The sequence below is a fragment of the Triturus cristatus genome, chromosome 5_2 (genome assembly GCF_964204655.1).
Source record: "Triturus cristatus chromosome 5_2, aTriCri1.1, whole genome shotgun sequence".
In the NCBI taxonomy this organism is placed as follows: Eukaryota; Metazoa; Chordata; class Amphibia; order Caudata; family Salamandridae; genus Triturus; species Triturus cristatus.
This window is the reverse complement of record NC_140588.1, coordinates 668,644,122-668,658,370: the sequence shown is the minus strand read 5'-3', so window position 1 is coordinate 668,658,370 and position 14,249 is coordinate 668,644,122. Positions and strand designations below refer to the sequence as shown.

General features: G+C 44.1%; 1 protein-coding gene across 4 annotated transcripts in view; it reads right to left on the bottom strand.

Annotated features, from left to right (window-relative positions):
• DIAPH2 (diaphanous related formin 2) overlaps window positions 1-14,249 on the bottom strand; it is a 3,515,124-nt gene that overhangs the window by 2,310,450 nt on the left and 1,190,425 nt on the right. For all 4 annotated transcript variants that reach the window (XM_085607750.1, XM_085607751.1, XM_085607752.1 and 1 more), the window contains one exon: window positions 12,414-12,518. In XM_085607750.1, coding sequence (XP_085463876.1) covers window positions 12,414-12,518 — 105 coding nt within the window. The remainder of the gene's footprint in view (window positions 1-12,413; window positions 12,519-14,249) is intronic.

The following is a 14,249-nucleotide window of genomic DNA, read 5'->3' as shown; positions in this document are numbered from 1 at the left end:
TGCAATTATACAGTGTTTAACAATTATTTATTATTACCTCTGTTAGTCACAAGGTGTCAGCTTGCAGACACGCGCATATGGAGCAGGATTACTGATTAAACAATAAAACCAGAGAATGATAATGTTCCTGTGCAGTGCGACATAAAACGTTTTCAAGTGCAAACTGTTTAAAGCCATTCTGTCTGAAGCACCGGAGTAAAAACGCAACGCTCGGTATGTACGCGGCTGGGAGTAAATCACGTGCCATGTAAAACCAGCGCGGCGCGCACTGCAAGGAATGCGAGGTATGCAGCTGGCACCCGGCCGTGCTGCTGATCGCTCACGGGCTCCCTAGGCCAGGGGAGAGAAAAGGCAGGACATGCACCTGCCTTTAGCGTGCTGTCTTTCTTAGAAAGACGCACGCAAAGGCCAATAGCATGTGAGCAACAAAATAAAGCACACGCACAAGCATGTGCTCCGAGTTGAAAGTCCTTACTAGAAGCCTTGCAGAGCAGCGCATGTACGCTGGCTCAGGCGAGACCTAAAAAGGGGTCTCTATGCAAAAAGGGACATTTTTCTACAATTCACCTAGGCAATAACCATCCAGTTTCCACTAACTAGTGAAGTCGGTTTTGAAAGTCCTGCTGCCTCTAGGTTATACGGAATATTTCATGTGTAATGTCCATTTTACTCTTGTTAACGTTCACCCAGGATTGCTCTTCATCTCCAGTGAAATGGGTGCCATTGAAGCTTTGGATTTCCTTTGGTATACCATATGCATTCACAAAATATTACATCTTCTTCAAGTGGCAACCTGATTCGCTTGTTGAGACGGAATAGCTTGAACAGTTCCGTAATACATGTCTACTACTATCATGCAGTATTGCAATTCCCTCCTTTGGCTTGCGGTGACTGAATTAAGTTAATCTGCCAAATTGTCAAATGCTATGATTGATTGATTGCCACATTGTTTCAGCTCATTCTCCCCTCCAAAGCTGATCAGTGCTACATTTCTCAATTGGCCAGTTCCAAATCTGAACACATTGGTCTCATCCATGTTTTGCAGTCTTTGCCATTAGATGGGTGATAGGCATTCCCGTCAGTTGAGCTCACTCATCTGTGCCCTTCTATTCTAAAAGTCCACTTTTCTCATGAGCCAAGCTGGTCAGCCTCTGCAACACCAGATCTATTGGCTGCTTTGTTGTTGAGGCAGCACATGCAACAATTCAGGCCATTAGGTTTTATAGCATCATTTTGGTTATATTACTGTGTATATCCATATGTCCCACGTAGATTTTTCCTTTTGCTGCTACTTCCTATATTTTGTTCCACATCTTCTCTTCCCCCCAGATTAGAAAACCATGATGTGGCCAATGACCGCACCTCCAAGAGGGCAACTAAGCTATGAGTGCCTTTTAGTAAGAATAGGGTTTGTGAGGAAATCCAAATGTTAACACTCCCTATGGGGTCTGAAGACTCAATCCCAACAGTACACAAATCCATAAAATGTCTTTAGGCGGTGGGGACGCCACCACTGGACAGGTAAAGACTAGTCCTTTGTTTATGGACAGTCCTACAGTGGGTTTGACCAATTCAGTAACCATGACTCCCAATCCCTTCGATTGCATTATCTGGGTCTGGGGGTTCTTCTACAAGCTTCTGAATTAAAAATGGTAACTTGTAATGTCTACTAATGCTGTAGTCTGCTGCCCTCTCTCCCCTTTCTTTCGCCAAATTGTGATTGGCACATAAGGGTTAGATATGTATATAATCTAGTAGAACTAGGGTGGCATAGTGAGCTAAAGAACGATGATGGATTCAACCCAGATCTGTGACTGGGGGTGAGTGAGTGTCTGAGAAGTTTCAGCGCTCCGTCCATCATCTCCTTGTGTTTGCTTTGTTCGCCCTTAGTTGGCAGGGTATGCCCTGACCTGTGTCCCGTGCACACTTTGCCACTGGATTCAAGCTAGCCTGGCTGATGAGGGCTGTTAGCCCGAACCCGTCCCAGGATGCTTGTTTCCAGTCCAGGGAAGACATGGCTTGGCAGTTCGGGCTGGACTGTTCCCATGATGCACAGGGTCAAGACTGATTTGCATATAGCTGTGTCTGAACTGGGGTGGCAAAGTGAGCTAAAGAACGATGATGGATTCAACCCAGATGTGTGACTGGGGGTGAGTGTCTGAAAAGTTTCAGCACTCAGTCCATCATCTCCTTGGGTTTACTTTATAATCTAGTAGAGCCATCCTTTTGGAAGACATCTGCCTCTTGGTATTCATCACTTAAATCCCTTTACTTCCTATATATGTTGTAAACTTAGGCAACTCCTCCTTCACTCTGTTTAACTTTTCCTCTGCCTTCTTTTGCTGTCTTGGCCATCACTTCCCTCCATTTCCTCACCAATGTCAACATTGGTAATCCATCTATGCCCTTCGTATCCAATCCTGCCTTTAGTAAGTCTATCAACATCTGTTTTTGAGTATCCTCACTTTATCCTCTCTATCTAAGGCTCCTGTAATGGTATTATGCACGGCTTCACATTTTGTCTCTATGTCTCCAAGTTGAGCCAATACATTTGTTACCTCATGGATTGTATAAGATGTATTCATTCATGCCCGCCAAAAAGGACAGTAGTGGCTACTTTAATTCCGGAGGAGCTGATGCTATTAGTTTAGATTGTGTAGTGGTTGTAAAGGAAGTCACATCTGGCCTCTCCCACTGGATGTCCCACAGCCCTTGTTCTGCTGTCATGATTCTCAACCTTTCCAAACCCTCAATAGTGTTCTTTCACTGTGAGGTGGGAAGCTAGCCTGCAGAGTGTGGGTACGCACTAGCGATACCATCCTGTATCATATCCGTCAGGGAAAACTGTGTATTACTCTTGAATTTCGGTACCTTCTGCATGTGCTGTCCCAGTTTAGGGTCACCGGCCAGAGCTCCTAATGATACTGCTTCATGAGGAATGAGAAAAATACTATCAGCCCCTTTGTACCAACACTGCACCCTTTATGCTATAATATTATAATATTTTCCCCCGCCTTTTTGTTCATTAGTTGTTAGTAAAGCTGTTAACTTTTTTGGGGCTTAATGACCTATTTCCTTATACTGTCTTTCCAGTGCGGTCATATTTGAAGACCTCTGGGTGTCATGCCTATCTCAGAGGTTTCTATTAAACTACTTATAACTACAGGTCAGGGCATGACATTGTCCCTGTTTCAACATCATTTTCTTCTTTGCAATCACTCTCCTAGTTTTCCACTACTATATCTACAGGTGCTCACACCCTTCATTTGTCTTCCCTCACCTGGGGAGTACTATGCTGCAACTCTAGGGACCATCATATTCCCTTGCCTTGTCTTTCTCAAAGACATCAAAGTTCTTTAGTCAATAACTCTATAATCGGATGATGTCTAGATGGTCTATTGGTGTCTCTTGTTGTGGCAATTCTGCCTCTCTTTTTTGTAGTGATTGGATCACTTTATCCTGGGTACAAAGCACTTGCAACATTATCCGGCCTGTCTCTGTAGCTGCTCTGCACTGTCCCATGTCATGTCCTTTAACATATATTTGGGCTAATACCTTCTCCAAATATTATGCCAGGTCACCTTCCACAGGGGCCTCTATATATCTCGCTAATTCCCTTGCTGTATATTGCCATTAAACTTTATTTCAGTCTGGCATTGGGTATTTGGGTGTGTCCCTCCTCGTTTCTCATTTTTTGAAATCAAGAATCCAGCAGAAAATCCCACTTCTGACACCAAAATGTGTTGCTAAATTGAATGAAAATAAATTAAATACCTTTTGGCTTGTCCCTTGAATTACAAGATATAGGCATAACACCATGCATGTTCAAAAAAAAGGTTTCACTTAGTTTCGATTTACAGGTGGCAAGCACACACACTAACAACAACAGCAAAAACATCATCATCCCGTTGCTGGTAAGCGAACTGTTTGTCTGCACGACTCTACCCATGACAATTCCTTTGATTAAGTTACAAGCTCTCCCCACCTCCTCCAACAACTGCCTCTTATATTCTAATAACCACTTTGCCACATAGCCTTCTCTCTGTCTCCTTGGTTTAACAAAATCCCCTTGTCACATCCACCGTTGACTTCTTACACAATCATCTGCCCTGTAAATATATTACTTGGAGTGTAAGCAACATTTCCTTGCCATGTCCATTGCTTCCTTCATACACAATCACCTCACTTGCTCCGCTAATATGTTATTTTGGTCAGAGCTTAAGCAACATGTCAATATGTTCTTGTCACATACTCAAACCTCCCTTACTTGCTCAAATTCACTATTCCATAGAGTTTACTCAGCTGTGACTTTGTTCCTAATATTTCAATTTCCTGGAAAGCTTCCGAAATTGTACCCATCCACAAAAAGGGCCTTCAAGGATTTGGCTTTCAATTATAGATCTATAAGTTTCATAGATTCCACTCAAAAAGTATTCTGCAGACATATACTGGATAGACTTAACCTATGGATAGGGGAACACAATGCCTTGTCATATTTACAGGCAGGCCTTAGGAAGCATGTTAGAACAATTGACCAGTTCATTAACCTGAGGAGACCCTAAATTGAAATGGGTTGAAATGCCTCAGTATTTTAAATTGGGGAACTGATCGCAACATTCTGGTTGAGGTGCTAACTCTTGAAAAACTTGAGTCTCTCTCTTACAATAAGGCCTTGATTCAACCCCTTGTTTTGTTTTGAGAAATGGAGTATGGATACTAGCACACAATGATTTACTCCTTACTTAGGTGCTTTGCAAGGAATTGCACCGGTTCACAATCACACAGTGGCTTATTTGTTGTGTTTTGCACTGATTTTTATGTATGCACAGTTGATAAGATGTTACACAAAAATGTGATTATTGTGGGATAAACGTGAATTGTGAATGTTTCAATTATGCCCAATGAGTATATGATGTATGTACAGTTTATTATATACAGCCAATGAATGTGATGATTAGTAAATGGTGAAGAACAGTTTGATCATGTTAATTAATTTTCTGTGATAAATAATTTGTCAAAAAATGTTTCAGGCAAGGTTTTCCTTTTGTGGTTAACTTTCTAAAAGTGGCATTTTCAGAATAGCAACTTAAAATCTGACTTTAGCATTGAAAACGATTTTAAATTACAATTAATTTGACTGTAAACAGAACCTATCTATCTGGTCTTAAACTAGAGTTATCACTTATTAAGTGTAAAAAGGTAACCCAGTGTTAGTCTATTGGAGAGATAGCCTTACAGCAGTCAAAAACAACTTTAGGTCTGTCTCCCTAAAAGGACATGTAAAACTTAAGTAAACATGTACACAATGAGTGCTGCTGCCTAATAGTAGCATTTAATTTTCCAGCACTTGGCAAAGGGAGTACCCCTAACTAGGGACTTTAATCAAGTCAATCAATGAAAGGATTCCTTCATATGGCGTTAGTCCAAGGGAAGAGCATTCCAAGCCCCAGCAGTGAGCGAGGAGAAAGAGGTGCTTTCCTATCTCTTCCTGCTAAAGTGTGTGACCACCGCCAGCACAGCGCCAGAGGAGCGGAGAGATCTGACCGGATGATATGGAGTGAGCCTGTTGCCAGATATACAGGGCTGACCCGATAGAAGGCCCTGTAAGCCAATGTGAGACATGTGAACCGAATCCTTTAATAGGTAGCCAATTCAGCTTCTTAAGGTGTTGGCGAATATATGCCAATCTGAGAACTTTTAGTAGTAGTCGAGCAGCAGTGTTTTGTACTAGATGAAGTCTCCTCAGCTGATAGGCAGGAGACCCAAAAATAGAGAGTTACAACAATCGAGACAGGAAGTAATGAGGGGGCATGAATGATCATCTTCTTAATCTGTGCCAGGAGTAAATGTAAGAATTTCATAGTAGACTTTAAAAGTTCAAACAGGAACCAACCACTACTGCAACCTAAGGGCCAAAATAAGTTTGATTATTAAATTTGACTCCCAAATTGCGCACTGACATGGCTGAGGCCGGCGAAGAGGAGTATGATCAGGTCAACAGTCACCATCTGGAAGAGAACACAAGCACTTTACTTCTGGCTGGCAGGGTTAAAGTGCACCGAGGCCTAATGCCATCAAAAACAAGTTCAGAAAAATAGGGGAGTGAAGGCAAAAAGTCTGGGGGAATACCACAGCAAGTATGTCAGGTCTAACAATAAGCCATGTGCAGATTTCTCAATGACCTGGTGGTTTTCCCAGCGACAATTTTGTCAGGTAGTACCAGCCAAATTTATGTGCTGAAAAGAAACTGAATTCTAAGTTTTGAAGCTTGGAACAGGGCAAAATATACTGTATTAATACATTATCCTCAAACCTGACCTGCAAAACCCATAATGTGGAAGTAATATTGCACTGGTTAAATACCCACACTCTGTTATTTGTATTTGTCCAGGCGATATTCCTACACCAAAAGCGATGGACTCTCCAGAGCAACACCTTAATATTCTACAGCTCCCACAGTAGAGAGGCTTCACTGAAGGTGAAGGCAAATTCCATTCTATACAGTGACTAGGGCTTGTGTATCAAGTCTCAGGCCACAGCAACAAAATTAAATACGTATGTGAGTGTGCATGTATGTATTCTAGTACACACTAACACACAAAAAGTAGTGTTGAAGAGGATATTCTGCAGCTTACTAAGCTTACTAAAGGGGTGGTTACAGAAAAGATAGTTTCATGATCAAACAATGGTACAGTCATTTATATAATGGTGCACAGTCTAATATATATATAAAACAGCTAACATTTTTCTGGGGTTTCAAAAAACAAGATGCAAAATAAATCACTTTAAAGAACATTTAAACATACTGGATGAGGTGTGATATAATGTGTTCCAGTGAGCCACTTAATATTACGTTTGTGCTATAAAGCTGTAAGAACAGATTTCCATACGTGAAATAGTGGGAAAAGTTCCTTTTTTCTGACCATATCAAATAAATCATTTTTGATAGCGCACTTTACCCTCTGAAAATATCAAGCTGACCAATAATTTCCTTTCTTTTTTAGTCACATTTTCTATATCTTGGTGCAAAAAGAAACAATAATTGCCCCTGAAAGAGCTCATTGGCACCAGTGTAAGCTCCTTCTAAGTAATGATGACACTTGGGGCTTTAGATGTGTCGGCGGTGTAATCTATTGAAGTGTAGCAACTCTAAAGCCTTGGAAGACTACATTCATGCTTAACACTGCAAAATCAAACTGGCCATAGGTCCTGTGTGTCCATGGGAAGGTTTGGGGTGAGTTAAAGAGGGAATCTGCTCAAAGCATCACCTTTCATCCCAGTGGACAACAATTTAATGTTGATGGGCTCTGTGGCACAAAATGTTAAAAAAAATATATATAACGGGAATAACGCTATGAGACAGCACCTCCTGGGCATGGCTGGGGTATGAGGATGTCCAAAACATATTGTAGTGCTAGGGGATGAAGTTCTGGTTTGCAGAGATGATCTTTTATTCTGTCCCAGAAAGCTAGAACCATGAATGGAAAAAGGAACTGTCAATATTGTAGGGGAGTATACTAGTTTTGGTCTTTAAATAATTCATTATTAAAGCTTTTACAAGACTAGGACAATCATATCATCTGAATATAAATGTGTGATTCTAAGGAAGTCTCTGATGTATGTTCATCAGTCATCCCTACTATGTTTCAGGCATTTATATATTCAATCATTAATACACAAGAGTATTAAATATGCATAGGTTTCTTAAAGGACTATACTGCTGAGCTAAAAAAAAAAGACAGTAGGGAAGTGATGTTGGTAAACTGTGCCAGAATAAACACAATGACTCAAACATTGATGACTCCTGCCCTACCTTTAGAACATGCAACAATACCCATCAATTAGTATGAATGGAGTGTGTATTTGAGGAAAATCCCATGTATTTGTGTTTACAATGCAGAGAAATAAATTAGTGATCTAAATGAAAAACAGATACATTTACCTTGATAGCCAGTAGACCATTAACGAAGAAAGGAGCAGGCATAACTGTAGGCATTTAGGCACACATTTACTAAGGCCCTGGGTTGCCATTGCGTCACACAAGGTAACATATGGGCTTAAGTGATATTTTCTAAGAGATGCAAAGCCACCGGGTGTGACGATGCGTCGCTAAGTAAATGCAGAGTAATGCAAGGCAGCACAAATTGCTGCCTTGCAATACTTTGCGCTGTGAAGGTGTTCAATGGGTGGAGTGTGGGTGTTTCAAGACATTCCCTCATGCATTTTGGTGCATTCCCAGATTTACTAAGGGTAGTAAGCCTTGGAATGCATCAAAATGCTATGCAATCCCAAAAGTGCTGTAACAGGGAAAAATATGTGTATTTCTCCTCATTATTTCCTCTTTCTACGCGTGCTGCATTGTGCAGCACACGTAAAATGAGGAAATGCCTCAGAGGATTGATTTTGTGCAGGCAGGTGTCCCTTCCTGCACAAAAGCAATTCTGACGATAATGCAGGCACCCTTGTACCATAGAGCAAGGGTGCCTGCCTTGGCACTAGGCTGCATACAGTGAGCCAGCACAGAGATAGAGCAGGAATGTGCCACATCTTAGTAAGTATGGCATATGCTTGCTCTCTCCATTTGACGCAGCACAGTGCAGCAAGTTGTCTTGCTGCGCTGTGATGCGTCAAATGTTAGTATATCTGGCCTTGGTTTCCATCTGTTAGTAGAAATGTGGAAAAGATGATTTCATAGTAGCCTTCAATTCAGTAATTATTTTAATTTTTAAGTACTCAACTTAGTGCATATCTAAGGCAATATCACTGGCCAACAGGCTGGACACGTTAAATCTCTAGGTGATATTCAAGTAACTTAACAGGTCCTACAAACCACATAATGTAATAGATTGAACCACCTTGCCACATCAGATATTTCAGATTCAAAATGGTCTGATGCTCATTTGTTCCATAAATGGGTGTGATCAATGTGGTTCAAATCCTAAAATGACCTCACAAACACAAAATATGAACTCAAACTTAACCCACCAAACAAATTTGAGAATACGTCAATCATCAAATCACTTCACTATTCAGATAATTCATGTCTAATCTGATTTAATTCATCCTGAATGATTCATAACATTGTTAAGATCAGAAAAATCAAAGTTTGTCCTTACTTAAGTTCTCACATGGTCAGAGATATTTTATTGATGATACATGTAGGTCCCGTCAATGCAATCCAATGTTCTTTGAGGTTTATTTAAGGCCCTCACAGGGGTGGTTTCCTTCAATGGGCAGGGGGGGGTGTGCCCATCCTATTTCTGCACCGTCAGCATCCGCATTCCACATTTGTTTTAAAATGCTAAGTAACACTAGTACCAATGTTATTTACCATTTTAAAACATTTGCGGAAGCCTGCCCCAGAACTGCTACCTGCCTGTCTGCCTGTGATGCCCTAAGTCAGGCACGGGCATCAGGCAGGTTCTTGTGAATTTGTGACACATGCACTTTGCGCATTTGCGCTTTGTCCGTGTGTCACATTTAAGTTTAGTAAACTAGGCTGACATGGTGCCAGCACGGTTGTCACTGTTTTGGCCCTTTTTGGGGCCCGCCCACAAATGACGCCAGGCAGTGTCATATTTCCAGGCAGCCTCGAACAGGTACAGAATAAGCCCTCTACCTCCAGATGCAGCTCTGTTGAAAGCTGCCAATGATGACCCCTCGATCCCGCCCTTTCACAAGCACACACTGCGCAATGGCAAGCCGAGGCCCACCGAGCTATGGCATGCCAACTCAGCTGGGATAATGGCAGAGACTTTTTTTTACTGTAAATAATTCAGAAACAGTTTTAAATACAGTTTTCCTTTATAGGTCTCGCCTAGGCAGCGTGCATGTGCTGCCTCTAGGAGAGGGCCTTTAGCAATCGCTCTTCACTTTTCAAGCACTCGCACTCCTGCTTGTGGCGGCATTCACCTTGCGGGAGCGAGCAGCGACGCGGGCACGTTAATTACAAACACATGTCCCCTGCGCGCCGCTGCTTGCTCCTGCAAGGTGGATGCTGCCACAAGCACGAGTGCGAGTGCTTGAAAAGTGAAGACCTGCTCACTGTCATGCGTACTTTTCCCCTGCGCTGCGTGCTTTTCTCTCTTCCGTTCCCCTGTCCCCGTTCTGTGTTCTTCTTTCAATGTCCGCTTATCCCCTTGCCCCGTGTTGTCGTCTCCCTCATGCAATGTGTTTTCCCATCTCGCTCTATCCTGCCCCCTTCACTTCTTAGTTATCCTCCCCGTTTTTTTCCCTGTGTGCTTACTTAGAGTTAGTTTCTAGGAGCGGATGGACTGGGAGATGAATTTCTCAGCGTTTGCCACAAATGCTTGCCAAAGGCATTTCTTGCTTTCTCAAATATGATTGAAAATTCACTACTTGGTCACTCTTTTTTCAGAAATTTGTCGCAAAGAGAACCCCCTAGAACACCCTTTATAATGGTCAGGAGCGCTCACTATGCTCACTCTCCACCAGGCACTCATCTAGAACTTTTACGCCTAACCACTTTAAAATGTCACCAGCCGCCACTGCCCCCCAGCAACAATTTGATTTAAAGCATAACAGGAAATTATATTTGGTGGAGAGGGGTTATTTTGTTTGCCTTATTTTGGGTATAATTGTTGGGATCTGCTATCAAAGAGCTCTAGTTTTGTAACTTTTGTGCCATTCCATGTTAGGAGGCGACCATATTTCCAGTCCTTATTTAGAAGTGATAGTCATGCTTCCTGTCCCTTTAAACAACAGGACTAATGCAAATGACAAAAATGCCTTTTTAAAAGGTAGACTCTCTGATGACATTGTGTTGTATTATGAATGTCTTCAGCTTCCATGTCCAGATACAGAATTAGTCTCTGTGCTCATTTTAGCTGATATTCTAGTCTCTACACAGTATGCAAGTTGAGTACCACTACCCTTTGGATTAGGCATGGGCGGAGTTCACAGAGTCGCACTACGCTGAGCTCCGCGAAGTGGCAAATAAACTCAGCCGCGCTATGCGGTGTTCCACGAGCAGCGGAGTCCAGTACATTGTGCTGTTCGCCCTGATTTTTTAGCGCAAGGAGTTTCTCAAGTGCTGTAAAATCAGCGCGAACGGCATCATGCAGAGTTCCAAGGGGCTCTGCTTTTTTCTGCCACTCGAGTAGATTTTCTACTCGAGTGGCAGCTTCCTCAGCGGTAGCTTTCCCAATGCCAGTGTGCAGCGACCTGCTTTGACCGCCCGCGCTCAAAAACATCGGCAGGAGATTTTGTGTGCGATTTCTCTTGCTTGCGTTGGCAAGCTGAACAAGTGAAAAAACTCTGCTCTGCATCACTCCGTGGAGTTTTTCGGAACTCTGCACTTCAGGCAAAACTCTGCGAACTCCGCTGACAGAGCGGATTCCTTCGCCCACCCCTAACTTTGGATCTTAGGTATGCTGTCTGCACCTCTTCCACAAACTCATTGATTAACTGAGTTACTATATGTGCTGTGCACTTGCTCTTTACAGCACAACTACTTCAAAAAGGTGGCCAGTGATCCTTCTGAACCTGTGATCGGGATGCAAAATAAGTTCATGGTTCCGCCTTTGGTGTACTCCTGCCATGGAGTGAGCTGGCAATACTTATATTCGGTTGGTAACATTTTGAGGTATAATATAATGTTATTGCACTACTGTTGTTTTGGCCATTCTACCGTGGTCTAACAGTCAGTTTGCATTTCTAAAAATCATGTACACTTCAGTGTTATCATGTGTCACACTCTCTCTCCATCCCAAGTCTATGCAAGGATGTCGTTTCTCCGGTAACTGTCTTTGGTATAATGAAACACTGCAGGTAAACAATCAGCCACAGCAGAGATAATCCACCAGCCATGGAGGCAAAAGTATTAATTCTAATCATAAAGAGGATGAAACGCTACCACAATAGAAATCCTTCCTGCAGCTACAATTTTTGAACCCATGAAAGCTCCAGCGGCAAAAAGTAACACCAGCCACACCGACATTTCGAAAGAAAATGACGAGTTATTTACATTTCAAAAGCTGGGGATAATAAAGGTGTCTGAAATGATTGGCTGCATTTCCCTTTAATAGTTTGGGGTGAAAAAGCTCGCAGTTCAAAATTGCGCCGAGCCGTCTCGACTTTTCACCTTCATGAAATATAGACGCGCCCTGAGCCGAGAGGCGCGCTTCCTGGAGAGCAGCGCGCCTACCTTCATTAAGCCGTCGGTCTTGCATGCAATTTCAGGAAGCGATCACCCAAACATTCATCAAACGCCACCCCCACATGTTGTGGCTCGCGGAGAAAAAATCAATCACTGAAATTATTTAAAAGAAAGTTTCAAATCGCCACCAGAAAGCGTGCGCTTGGTCGCAATTTTTCCCCTCATTTTAACAAGATAATTTTCCAGAGAGAGACTCACGGTGACATGACATAAAGTCCATATCTAGTTCCATTACCTGGGTTCGCAGCCGCTGGATTTCTGCCTCCAGCTCTTTGATCTTGTCCTCCCGCTTCTGAAGCTCGGCCTGCGCCTCCTGTCGAGCCGTGAACTCTTCATCAAACTGCAATGATCACAGTCATGAATGCATTCATCCATCTATGCAGCACTGAGCAGTTCCAAGAAGACTTTAAACAATAGTGCCAGGGAAGTAATGGAGACATGTTTTTTACCTTGTTACACTGCATGACTGCGTTGAAAAATTGCACTGTGCGAGGTCTTTCTGGTCAATAAGCAGATACAACAGCGACCCTCTGGAGCCATGCACTGCCGATTGCATTCGAGTAACTTTCAGATCAGCAAAACAGACTTTTCAGACTCATTCCTTTCAGTTATAACCCTTACACCTCCTATCCAGAACATCCATTTCTTTGAAGTCGGGCAATGCAAAGGCAGTTCAAGGATAACAGGGGTTAGCATATTTGAGCTAGTTTTGCAACAAGTTGCCAAACTCTGCGCATTTATTGTCAAACACAATGCTTTATGCGTTGCACAGATCAGGACAAGCAAGCTTTTAGGACAAGACTTTACTTTTTTTTATTTTTAGATAAAGAGATGTAAGCAAAAGTCAAGGAACACGATAATGCCACCTCTTTTTATTTCAGTATATTGCATGCAATCTTACATTTCCACAGTAGTAACCCATATGATATATGTATTTTTTTCTAGTCAGTTTCAGCCCTTTGCGTTCTCCTGCCTGTCTGCCCGCCTACCTCGCCGCCCTCCGCCTTCCCTCCCCGCTCCCCGCTTCCCGCCACCACCGCTGACCACGCCCCTTTTTCCTTTCTGTTCCCTCCCCGCTCCCGCCTCCCAGCTGCCCCGCCCACCCGCGCACTTCGCCTTATATGGCGACCGTGCGAACGCGCAGCGGTCACGCGCAGCGGGCGCGCCGATTGTGCGCCGAAGGCGCGCCAAAGGTAAGCCCGTCTGCGCCCGTCCACGACCGGACCGCGCCCAGCGCCAGGACCCCTGGCCAACGAAGATCCCGACCGACCCGCCTGACGTACTCCGCCGCCACCCTCACCGCTCTCAACACCAGCCGACTCCCAGAATGCCATCAAGCCACTCCACGACGTATCCACGGACCTTTCAGCTGCCACGCCTGCAAGTTCACCTGCATCCGGACCAGCCTCGCACCAGCACCCACCAAGTCGAACACCAGCAGCACCCACCTCAAGTGCATCCTGCTCAACACCCGCTCCGTCCACAGACACGCCATCGAACTCTGGAACCTTCTAGACGCCACAGCCCCTGACGTCGCCTTCCTCACGGAGACCTGGATGAACGCCTCTTCAGCTCCCGACATCGCCATCGCTATCCCAGAGGGCTACAAGGTCGTCCGGAGGGACCGAAACGCCAACCAGATGGGAGGAGGCATCGCCATCATCCACAGGAACACCATCCGTCTCACGACCAGCACCGACAACACCCTGACCAGCGCCGAACACCTGCATTTCCAGATCCACACCAACCCGAACACCACCCTCAGAGGCACCCTGATCTACCGACCCCCTGGACCACGCACACAATTCAGCGAGGACATCGCCGACTTCGTCAGCCCGCATGCCCTCCCCTCCGCCGACTACATCCTCCTGGGAGACCTCAACTTCCATCTGGAGAACAACAGCGACCGCAACACCAGCACCCTGCTCGACAACCTCGCCAACCTGGGACTCAAGCAACTGGTGTCCACCCCCACCCACCTCGCCGGACACACACTCGACGCAGTCTTCTCATCCAGCACAGACATAGACTTCAGCCACGCCACAGAGCTTCAATGGACGGACCACAGCTG